The sequence below is a fragment of the Rhagoletis pomonella genome, unplaced genomic scaffold, assembly GCF_013731165.1.
Source record: "Rhagoletis pomonella isolate Grant_MI unplaced genomic scaffold, Rhpom_1.0 Rhpom_scaffold_00007, whole genome shotgun sequence".
Taxonomy (NCBI): domain Eukaryota; kingdom Metazoa; phylum Arthropoda; class Insecta; order Diptera; family Tephritidae; genus Rhagoletis; species Rhagoletis pomonella.
In genome coordinates, this window is record NW_023458561.1 from 19,916,768 (window position 1) to 19,928,709 (window position 11,942).

Genomic DNA, 11,942 nt, shown 5'->3' on the forward strand with positions numbered 1-11,942 from the left:
AAAAACTGATAACCTTCAGGTAGAGAAAATTTGCTAGTAAATTAAGTGAAAATAGACGGCTATTGATTGATTGATTGATTGCTTGAAAATGTCTACTTGGAGTGGCGTGCGAACACGGTAATATATTTTTTAAAAACCAGTTTTCCTCAATAAATTAAAAAGTTTCAACAACTTTATCACTTTTCCTTTTTGGTTCCTTTTATTTCTTTTCATCAGCATCACCGCATCTGTGCGGACCACCAATCGCATGAATGCCTTGCTTATGGAGTCAATGTTGGGCAAGAAGCGTGCTTTGCAAAAACTGCATTCCAGCGCTGGCGAAGGTGAAGATGCCGAGTGTGCGGCGGAGCAGCCGAAACGCGATTGGGAATACTTTCGTAATAATTTTAGCATGGAGGCTATTTATAAGCTAATCGAGGCGGCTATTGAGGAACGCTTGACGTGGGATCGCTTTGGTCGCTCTTATGATTCCTGGCGTTCACTACAGATGGCCGAAACGCTGGCCGCAGATATCCGAGATCGTGTCAAGCGATTACAGCATAAGAGGTAAGAATTTGAAGAAAAAGGTTTTCATAAAAAGTCATATAGGCAAACTTGTAGAAACGGACGTTATGAAAATGTAAATTTAGGTTCACTAGAAATATATTTCTACTTCAGTTGCTTGAAATGGTACCCTGATGTTGCTGTAAATTTTCTTGAAGAAACAAATACATATTAGAGCTCTTGATTTTGTTCGCACATTTTTAAACAGCCCGGGTATATGAGCAGCGAGTACTCGCACACTTGTTCAATGCTCATTACTCGAAAATTTTCGAGCATGAGCTCGAGCAATTCGAGTTTTTTCGAGTAATTTGAGCAATGTTTTTTTTATTATATTGACATTTTTGGTAGCAACTTTTAAATTTTTCAAATTATTGATGTATAATGCAAAGATTGTTACATTGGTATCTAATAATATAATTTATTTAACATGAATTAGAAAGCAGCTGCTGACAAATACAATTTCAAAAACTCGAAAATTTTGAACAAGCATTTGAGCAGTTGAGCAATGAACGATTTTCGAGCGAGTATCGAGCTACTCGCATTGCTCGATACCCGGGTATCTAGAGCTCTAATACATATACAGGCTTTTTTGTTTTTGGCAGCTGCATACTGGTTTAAGAAATTTTGGTAGAAGAAAATTTATTCTTTTAGGAGCTTTTCTGTCCATTCGAACGGCATGGTCAAGCCAGCGGAACCGCTGAATTTTAATTCGCTGCGCTATGTCTATGTCGTTGTAAAGCTCATAAAGGCCCGTAAATCTTTCACAGAATCTTTCCCTCGAAAACTGTAAGAGATGATTTCATTGTCCACGCCTCCGCGCCATACACGCGTGTGCTCAGACTGTTTGTGTGATGGCAGAAGATACTTCGTTTTGTCCTCGTTCACCACTAACAACATTCGCGTTGCTTCTCTATCCAATAACGAGAAGGCAGAAAGATGTAGCCCTTGTTTTTACCGATAATATCCTTGTCTTCGGCATATGCTAGAAATTGTACACTCTTTTAGAGTATTGTGCCGGAGCAGTTCAGTTCTATTATTATCTTCTCCAACATCAGGTTAAAGAAATCACACGAAAGGGAGTCACCTTGTCTGAAACGTCGTTCGGAATCAAACGGAAAAATAGATGGTGTGTCGATCCTATACTCGCGGGTCTTTTCCACGATTTGGCGTATTGTTAATATCTGTTCTGTGGTGGATTTGTCAGGCCTAAGGCCGCATTGATAGGGAGCAATCAGTTCGCTATGACGGTGGTCTTCAGTGTTTCGCACAATACACTCGATAAGACCTTATAACCTACGCTTAGAAGGCTGATCCAGCGGTAGTTGGTGCGAATGGCGGGGTCGCCTTTCTTGTGGATTGTGCAGAGCACACTAAAATTCCCGTCGTCGGGCATGCGTTCATCTGACCATATTCTGCATTAGAGCTGATGCATGCACCTTATCAACTCCTCGCCGTTCATCTGACCATATTATGCATTAGAGCTGATGCCGTACTTGAATAGCTCAACTGGCAGGCGTCAGGTCCAGCAGCTTTGTTGTTTTTCAGCCGCGTAATCGCTATTCGTACCTCGTCATACTCAGGCGGTGGGACATCGACTCCATCGTCATCGACTGGGGATCCGGGTTCGTCTTCTCCACTACTTTCAGTGCTCCTGCCATTCAATAGGGTGGAAAAGTGCTCCCGCCATAATTTAAGTACGTTCTGGATGTTAGTTTTTAGGTCACCATAGTTGTTCTTACAGGATTTCGCCCTGGTATGGAAACGCTCGGTAAGTCGTCTAACTCTCAGGCGTTTTTCTTGTCGGCCAGCATTTCAAGCTCTCACGTATTTCGACCTCTCTCTTCTTAATGCGGCAAATACGTCTCGCTTCTGTATTTGGTAGGGGGCATCTTTTTCTCTGCAGCTTCTTGATACTCCTCATCGTACCAGTTGTTCTTTCGGGCTCGCTGAAATCCGACTATTTCTTCGGCGACGGTACCTAATGAGCGGGAAATGTGGTCGCAGTACTCGCGTATGTGGTTTGTTGTGGTGTGTGAGTCGAGTGGCAAATGCATTGGCTATCTGTTGTGATTCGGCGTTAAGCTTTCCTTGCATTGCTGGGCGCATATTTTTGCTGCACAGAAGCGAGTGCGTAACTTGGCTGCAAAAAGATAGTGGTCCAAGACAATGTTTGGTCCTCGGAGTGTACGTATAAAATAGTGGAAGCATGCCTTCCGTCTGTCACAACATGGTCGATTTGGTGTGTCATTTTTTGATGTGGAGACAGCCATATAGCTTGGTGGATCTTCTTATGCTGGAACCTAGTACTACATATTTCCATATTTAGGCTCCCGGCAAAGTCAATTAGCCTCAGTCCGTTATTGGATGTTTCGACGTGGGGGATAAATTTTCTGACAGTGGCATCAGAGATCCCTTCTGTGCCCACCTTGTCATTGAAATCGCCAAAAACGATTATTATATCGTGTCCGGGGGCAGCGCTCATATGTTCTCTAAAAGAACTCATGGAAGAGATCCTTGGACGCCTCGTCCTTATCTTCTGTCGGAGCATGGACGCATATGAGCGAGATGTTGAAGAATCTCGCTTTGATGCGGTTTGAGGCTAGACGTTCGTCCACCGGGGTGAACGCCAGCACTCGGCGACGGAGTCTCTCTCCCACCATAAATCCAACACCGAATTTCAGCTCCTTTACGTGGCATCTGTAGTCTACGTCGCAAGGCTCGCATTTCCTGAATGGCGGTGATGCCAGCCGTAGTTTTCGCGAGGACATCAACCAGCCGGACAGAGACACCTTCCTCATTAAGGGTCCGGATACTCTAGGTGCACACCCTTAAAATATAGTGCTTTATACGTTTGCCGTGTTCGTCATCAAAAAAGGGATCTAATCCGAGGCTTTTTCTTACTTTTCATTGGGCGTTGTTTTAACGTGGCGGGACCCAAACCCAGCGCACGCAAAGTTTTACTCCTCACTTTAGCTCGCTCCCAAATGGGCGTTAGGTCGCTGCCCAAAGGATACGTGGATATAAATATCCGGACGTCGCGAGCTTTCCCCACTTACGTGGACTTCTGCTTAGGGTACCATCCATCCTTTCTCACTCAAATCAGCTGTTCTAGCCAAGGTTCATAGAATATAAGGTTACGACTTGTTTACGTCTTGATGACGTAGATGGCACAATTCTTGGAGTTGCCAGATTCCTAAACAATTATTTTATTTTATTTTTATTTGTATGATTTGGTTGACACCAGCCAGTCCATATTCTCGTGTGTAGAAAATGTATCTGAAGAACCCTGAACCACACCCACCGAATGTATGTTAGTGCACTTTACATCCCTAAACAGAATTTTTAAGGAACAAAATCGAGAAGGGCTTTTTCTTACGGATGGTTATTTGCGGAAACACCTAGAGGCGGCATGTAGACATGTAGACTGCAGTGATAAGGTTAGGTTAGTTGAATCTGACCGGCGTTGAAGCGCCGGTATGCCCTTGGCGTTGCCAATTGAAATCCTTTTACGCATTAAAGCAGACATCATAAATGTGAATAAGTTTGTACAAGGGGGCGCAGCACAAATTATGTTCGTTATCGTTTTTTTTTTGTTTGGAAGAAACTACCTGCAAAGAAATTCCGAAATGTCAATACGATTTTTTACTAACTTCAAACTGACATATTGTTATCTTTAAATGCCAACGTGTAGGCAAGTTTATTGAATTTTCCTGAGTTTTTAAGAGATTTTTTTTTATGTTTTTGTTGTAGTATCAACCATATTTTTTTAAATTCGCCGTAACTTTTAAGTAAAAAATAATGCATGCATTGTGAAAAATTCCTTATGCCAATAATTTAGTGTGGCACTATACCTACCTAAATTTTTATTTAAATTTTGGTAAAGATTTTAAGTAATTTAGAAATATTATCATTGAAGCTTCATTTGATGAACATTTTTATAAATGAAATTTTACTTTTTTTGATATTTATGGTCTTATAACAATTACATATACTCAACATTTTGATTGAGCTTAAGGCCGTTTTTAATAATTTTTTTTTGGAAGAACAGGCATTTACATTTTGATAGAATTAAAATTTTTCCTCTTCTTCTGGCAGTTGCAAAGTTTTCACAAACTCGCCCGGAATATGGCACAAATTGGTCACTCTCGGGCACCTGCTGGCGAGCAAAAGAACACACTTATTGTGCGTCCCGGTTTCAAGAATCCAAATGTTGGCAACCGTGATGCCGTCTCCGTTCAGGGAATATCACCTTTATCCACCTAACCTTAATAATGAATAAATATTGGTAGTAAAGAATATGATTACCAAAATAATTTCAGCAATAATTATTACTGAATGGGGCAAAGGAGAAGATATTATTCTGTCAAAAGTCTTATTTATTTCCACAGACCTTCCATTTTAATTTAAAAGTCTTAAGAATTCTCTAGGGAGGATGGTTCCGTGCGCAGAAGTGGAAAAATTTTGACTGCCATTCACCTGGGAGTGGCCAGAAGCGATTCTTGTGCGTACGGTTCAAATCGCAGCTCACAACGTCCGGATATTTATATCCACGTATCCTCTGGGTAGCAACCAAACACCCGTTTGGGAGCGAGCTAAAGTGAGAAGGCGTAAAACTTCGCGTGCGCTGGGTTTGGGTCCCGCCACGTTAAAACCCCGCCCAATGAAAAATTCCAACAAGCCTCGGATGATACCCCCTTTTTCTGATGACGACCACGGCAAACGTATAAAGGACTATGATTTAAGGGTATGCACCTGGAATGTCCGGACCCTTAATGGGGAAGGTGCCTCTGCCCGGCTGGTTGATGTCCTCGGGAAGACAAAGGCTGACATCACCGCCATCCAAGAAATGCGATGGACGGGGCAAGGTAAAGTAAGCGTGAAGCCTTGCGACGTCTACTACAGTTGCCACGTAAAGGAGCGCAAATTCGGTGTTGGTTTCGTGGTAGGAGATAGACTCCGTCGCCGAGTACTGGCGTTCACCCCGGTGGACGAACGTCTAGCCACAATCCGCATCAAAGCTAGATTCTTCAACATCTCGCTCATCTGCGCCCATGCCCCGACGGAAGAGAAGGATGAGGCGTCCAAGGATCTCTTCTATGAGCGCTTGGAACGTACATATGAGCGCTGCCCCCGACACGATGTCAAAATCGTGCTTGGCGATTTTAATGCCAAGGTGGGCAAGGAAGGGATCTTTGGCGCCACTGTCGGAAAATTCAGCCTCCACGACGAAACGTCCGATAACGGACTGAGGCTGATCGACTTCGCCGGGGCCCGAAATATGGTAATATGTAGTACTAGGTTCCAGCATAAGAACATCCACCAAGCTACATGGCTGTCTCCGGATCGAAAAACGAGAAACCAAATCGATCATGTTGTGATAGACGGAAGGCATGCTTCAAGCGTTTTGGACGTACGTACACTCCGAGGGCCAAACATCGACTCGGACCACTATCTTGTTGTAGCCAAGATACGCACCCGCCTCTGTGCAGCAAAAAATGTGCGCCCAACAATGCAAGGAAAGCTTAACGTCGAAAAGCTGCAATCACAACAGACGGCCAATCTATTCGCCACTCGACTCACACACCTGCTCTCTGAGAGCACTCTTCAACAATCCGACGTACGCGAGCAGTGGAACCACATTTCCCGATCATTAAGTACCGCCGCCGAAGAAGTAGTTGGATTTCAGCGAGCCCGAAAGAACAACTGGTACGATGAGGAATGTCAAGAAGCCGCAGAGAAAAAAGATGCCGCCTACAGGGCCACGCTGCGATCGGGTGCAACGCGAGCCATGTGGGACCGTTATAGGGAACTGAAGAAGGAAGCGAGACGTATTTGGCGCAATAAGAAGAGAGAGGCCGAAATACGTGAGTGCGAAGAGCTTGAGATGCTGGCCGACAGGAAGAATGCCCGAAAATTCTACCAGAGGGTTAGGCGACTTACGGAAGGTTTCAAGACCGGGGCGAACTCCTGTAAGAACAACAATGGCGACCTAGTGACCGATGTCCAGAATATACTTAAATTGTGGAGGGAACACTTTTATAACCTACTGAATGGTAGCAGCGCTGAAAGTAGTGAGGGAGACGAACCCGAGTCCCCAGTCGATGATGATGGAGTAGCTGTCCCACCGCCTGACTATGACGAGGTACGAATAGCGATTACGCGGCTGAAAAACAACAAAGCTGCTGGAGCTGACGGCCTGCCAGCCGAGCTATTCAAGTACGGCGGCGAGGAGCTGATGAGGTGCATGCATCAGCTCGTATGCAGAATATGGTCAGATGAACGCATGCCCGACGACTGGAATTTAAGTGTGCTCTGGCCAATCCACAAGAAAGGCGACCCCGCCATACGCGCCAACTACCGCGGAATTAGCCTTCTAAGCATAGGTTACAAGGTCTTATCGAGCGTATTGTGCGAAAGACTGAAGCCCACCCTCAACGAGCTGATTGGACCTTATCAGTGTGGCTTTAGGCCTGGAAAATCCACCATAGATCAGGTATTCACAATACGCCAAATCTTGGAAAAGACCCGCGAGAATAGGATCGACACACACCATCTATTTGTCGATTTCAAAGCCGCTTTCGACAGCACGAAGAGAAGTTGCCTTTATGCCGCGATGTCTGAATTTGGTATCCCCGCGAAACTAATACGGCTGTGTAAAATGACGTTGAGCAATACCACCAGCTCCGTCAGAATAGGGAAGGACCTCTCCGAGCCGTTTGATACCAAACGAGGTTTCAGACAAGGGGACCCCCTTTCGTGTGATTTCTTTAATCTTATGTTGGAGAAGATAATAAGAGCCGCAGAACTGAACCGCTCAGGCACAATACTTTATAAGAGCGTACAATTGCTGGCGTATGCCGACGACATCGATATTATCGGTAAAAACAAGGGCTACGTCTGTTCTGCCTTCTCGGGATTGGATAGAGAAGCAAAGCGAATGGGTCTGGTGGTGAACGAGGACAAAACGAAGTATCTCCTGTCAGCACACAAACAGTCAGAGCATACGCGTCTTGGCACCCACGTCACTGTTGACAGTTACAAGTTTGAAAAAGTAGACGACTTCGTTTATTTGGGAACCAGCATTAACACCAATAATAATGTCAGCCTTGAAATCCAACGGAGAATCACTCTTGCCAACAAGTGCTACTTTGGGCTGAGTAGGCAATTGAGAAGTAAAGTCCTCTCTCGTCGTACAAAGATCACACTCTATAAGTCACTCATCGTGCCTGTGCTGGTGTATGGTGCGGAAGCATGGACAATGAAAGCATCTGATGAGGCGGCTCTTGGAGTTTTCGAGAGAAAGATTCTGCGAAAGATTTACGGACCTTTACGCGTTGGTGATGGCGAATATCGCAGACGATTTAACGATGAGCTGTATGAGCTTTACAACGATGTAGACATAGTGCAGCGAATTAAAATTCAGCGGCTCCGCTGGCTTGGCCATGTCGTTCGGATGGACAGAAACGCTCCTGCTCTGAAAATATTCAACGCGGGCCGCGATGCTGGGAACAGAGGAAGAGGAAGGCCTCCTCTGCGTTGGAAAGACCAGGTGGAGAAGGACTTGGCTTCACTTGGCATTTTCAATTGGCGTCAGTTAGCACAGAAGAGAAATGACTGGCGTGCTGTTTTGGACTCGGCCAAAATCGCTTAGGCGGTTACAGCGCCAAATAAGAAGAAGAAGAAGAATTCTCTAGAACTTTGCTTTGTTCATAAGGCAATAAGAAAATGTTTATGTCTCCTTTAATTTATGGTTAACTAAACATCTTTCTTACGGTTTGATAATTTTATTTGCCTACCCCGAATGGCGTCGGATGATCTGCATCATAAAATTTACTTTTACCAAAAATCGGGCCGACCGATGGCGATGGAGTCGAGATTTTTAGATGCCCCTCTACAAATTTACTTTTTAGATGACCTAATAAACCCCTTTCTTTTAAGTACGCATACAACGAAACGCAAAATCGTTTAAGCGCCACATATATCCTACATAGATATCGTTTACAAATTTGTAAGGAGCGTCTTAATTTAAAAAAGGTTTTTGTTTAAATAGGTTTTGCATTTTTTAATTCAAGTTGTGACAACGAATATTTATATTCAATTCAACTTCTAACATCGATGTTTTTTTTAATACACGCGTTTTAAAATCGGATCGTTTGTTAATTGCAAATGAGCATTTTCAAATGAAATTCTAAAATATATATATATTTATATATATTTATTTTCATACCCGGGCGCACTGGTGCAAACGGGTATTATAACTTTGTTCACATAACGGTTGTTTGTAACAGGCAAATGTATACGTAAATTATCACAATGAAAAAAGAAATCGATTAAGCGGTGACTGTCTGTCCGTCCGTCCGTTGTCTCTACGCCTTTGCACACGATACCTCGAGTAAAAATTGAGATATCTTAACGAAACTTAGTATGTGTACTTCTTTTTAGCGCAGGTATTGAAAAAACGGACAATAACCACGCCTTCCTACAATATAGCGGTAGTTTTCAAAAATACGAAAACTGCGATATTTTGATAACTACTGAAGCTTATTCACTCAAAATTGATATTTACAATAATTGTTAGAAAGAAAATAAGAATATAAATTTTTGGAAAACTTTTTATGTAACGGTAAATTTGAGAAATGCTTGAAGCTTCGATATTTTAAAATTTAAGGACGCTAATACGGAATTTACATGAGGCGATTTTTCAGGCGATTTTTAGTTGAATGCAACAATCGCCTGGGGTAAAGGGCCTTTCAACTAATCGCTTCAATGAAGTTGGTCGGCTGCCTACTTTCATTCAACTTTTGGTTCAACTAATCGCGTGTGAAAGTTGAATCATGTAAATTCCCTATAATTTACACAAAATTGATACTAACAACAATCTCTTGAAAATAAGTAACATTATTAGGAATTTTGGAAAATGAGCGTGATACCGCCCACATATGACTATATAAGTTTATCTCATTATGTCTAACTGAACGTTCTATCGAAAATTTTTAAAATAGGGGTAAAACCACCCCTGCTTACCATGTAGCAGCAGCTTTCGGAAAGGTGAGAAAAACTATATTTTAAACTTGCTCGGGGTAACTAATGTTCGGCTTCGCCCGAACTTAGACTGTTTGACTTGTTAGTTTTAAAAGTGTAAGTTTTCAAATATGTTATAAAAATTTCATTTTGAATAAATCTATGATCTTGATGTTGAAGTTTTAGGTCTGTGTAAAGAAGCAAATGAATTTCTACCAGTGACAAATAGGTGTATTTCCATTATTAGTGCTTTTCCTTGCACAAAAACGACAGTGGAGCGATCGTTTAATAGCCGCGAGATGATTCAGGAGGGACTAATCGGAAATTTTGCTGAAAATCCGAGACGTTTGTTAATAGCGTAAACATGATTTAATTTAAAATAGAAAATTTGTAATAAACAAGTAAAATTACCTGTCCATTTTATTTAGGTGGTTACCTCAGCGCCTTTTTTGAAGAAATTAAGCTTGAAGTAGCTTTTTTATCTGCGCAAATTTTTTCGACAAATAATGCAAACATATGAAATGTTTTTAATAATAAGTAGCATTTTAAATTGCAATACAATGTAAACTTAATTGACTTAAGGAAGATTTGAGTTATTGTTTTAAAAGTGTCTCGTTTTACTTTGCTTGTTGAACTTTTTATTTATTTTTTTTTATTGTAACAACTGAGTTGTACCGAGCCCTACAAAGGAATTGAAATTGCATGAGGTTTATTATAAACTTATTGAAGAGTTAAAATAAAAATTTATTAATAATTTTAAAATGTTACTTCGTCTTTTTACCAAAATCGTCATTTTTTAATTATTTATTATTTATGTAAACAACAGTATTCGGTCGTCTTCTGCAAATCTAAATTACAAGCGCAAACTAAGTAGAAAATATTGAAAGATAATAATTATTTTTACCATTTTTTATAAGTAAATGAGCGATATGATTGAGCAAAAATCATTAAATGTTGATAGAATATATTTTTTGTATAGAAAAAAAAACACTAATCAGCTGACAGCGGTACTTAAGCGAGTTTCACTGTATATTTAAAACTAATGCTTGATTTATTTAATGAAAAACTTAAAGTGCTTAAATTTACTCAATTTATTAAATATTCTCCTTTTTCTATTTCTTAGGCACCGCATAGTTTGCTTGTTATCAATTGTTGAAAAGCAAAATCAAGGCCTCAGCTTCCGCATGCGCCATTTATTGGATGAAAAAATGGATAACTTCACAAATTTGGTGTATGAACGGCCATCCTACCACATGGTGGTGACTTTGTTTCTGGTGTACAAGGACTAATTGACGCTGGCATCGTTCAAGCTTTTTGTGTAAGCTTTTGTTTGCTGTTGCTGGTCCTGGGTGTGTGTAATGAATGTAAGGCTACCTGTGCTTTCATTGTTGAGTCATTGTAGAAAATTGCTTAAGCAAAGTTTTTAACCAAAGTGAAAGACTTAAGTTCAAAAAAAATAATATTTAAGTACAAAACATCGCATCATATGCATATACATATTAATAGATAACTTAAAAAGTTAAAATATTAATAAAAACTTAAAATGTTGTACGTAAAATAATGGCAAGAAATTAATGCGCACATCAATATCGGAATAAACTTTTTAGGTACTTTGTTCCACGCGTTAACTAAACTAATTATACATATGGGTCATTCCATACAATATTTACACCTCAATATTTTTTTTTGGCGTGACATATGTATATTTTTTTATCTTTTTTTTTTCTTTATCGGAAAAAAGAAGACACCTATTTTTTATTTCGTCATGGCATTCCAAGATCTCGAAAAAAAATTCACGAAATTTTGAACTCACGGAGAAGTATCTTTTTTCAATTGTTTGCAGTTAATAAACTATTTGTCGGAGAAAATCAGTTAAGGTATCAAAATGTGCGTAATTACCTCGGCTTTCCATGAGAGTGTGAGATAGATTAAAATAAATTAAAAAATCGCATTTTTTATTTTTTTATTTATTTTTATTAACTTCATCATGTTAGATTTTGATTTCTTTCAACCTGAATAGTTGTCAAACTTTATGGAAATGTAACCACGCCCACTTATGATTACATGTGTACAGTGGCCGACACAGGGGAGGGGCGATGGGGGCGATACCCGCCCCCCAGCGTTAGAAAAAAATTTCGGTTAAAATATATTACCTCAAACGAGAAATTTGAAAACAAATTAAAAAAAAAAAACTTTTTTTAATCTTCAATCATAATTCCTTTTTTAGGCTTGCACAAGATTATTTATAGAATAAAAAGGCATGTAAATCTCTTAAATTAAAAATTACAACAATGGGTATGCAAATACTATAAATTTTTTTTTATTGCACAAAGATTGAAACTTGTATTTATATGGGTTCTGTTAAAAATATGCTATAC

At 40.4% G+C, this 11,942-nt stretch overlaps 1 protein-coding gene across 1 annotated transcript; it reads left to right on the plus strand.

Annotated features, from left to right (window-relative positions):
• Positions 1–88: 88 nt before the first annotated feature.
• On the plus strand, positions 89–10,965 carry LOC118743645. The gene is made up of 3 exons (XM_036476409.1): positions 89–117; positions 217–546; positions 10,688–10,965. Exons 1-3 carry the CDS (start codon positions 89–91, stop codon positions 10,851–10,853), a joined length of 525 nt encoding a protein of 174 aa, XP_036332302.1. The 3' UTR covers positions 10,854–10,965.
• The last annotated feature ends 977 nt before the right edge of the window (positions 10,966–11,942 follow it).

Excerpts from the sequence above, each read along its gene's own strand:
- LOC118743645 (XM_036476409.1), top strand. The coding sequence starts at position 89 with ATGTCTACTTGGAGTGGCGTGCGAACACG. Across the intron at positions 118-216 it reads TGGAGTGGCGTGCGAACACG|CATCACCGCATCTGTGCGGA; the intron begins GTAATATATTTT and ends TCTTTTCATCAG. Across the intron at positions 547-10,687 it reads AAGCGATTACAGCATAAGAG|GCACCGCATAGTTTGCTTGT; the intron begins GTAAGAATTTGA and ends TCTATTTCTTAG.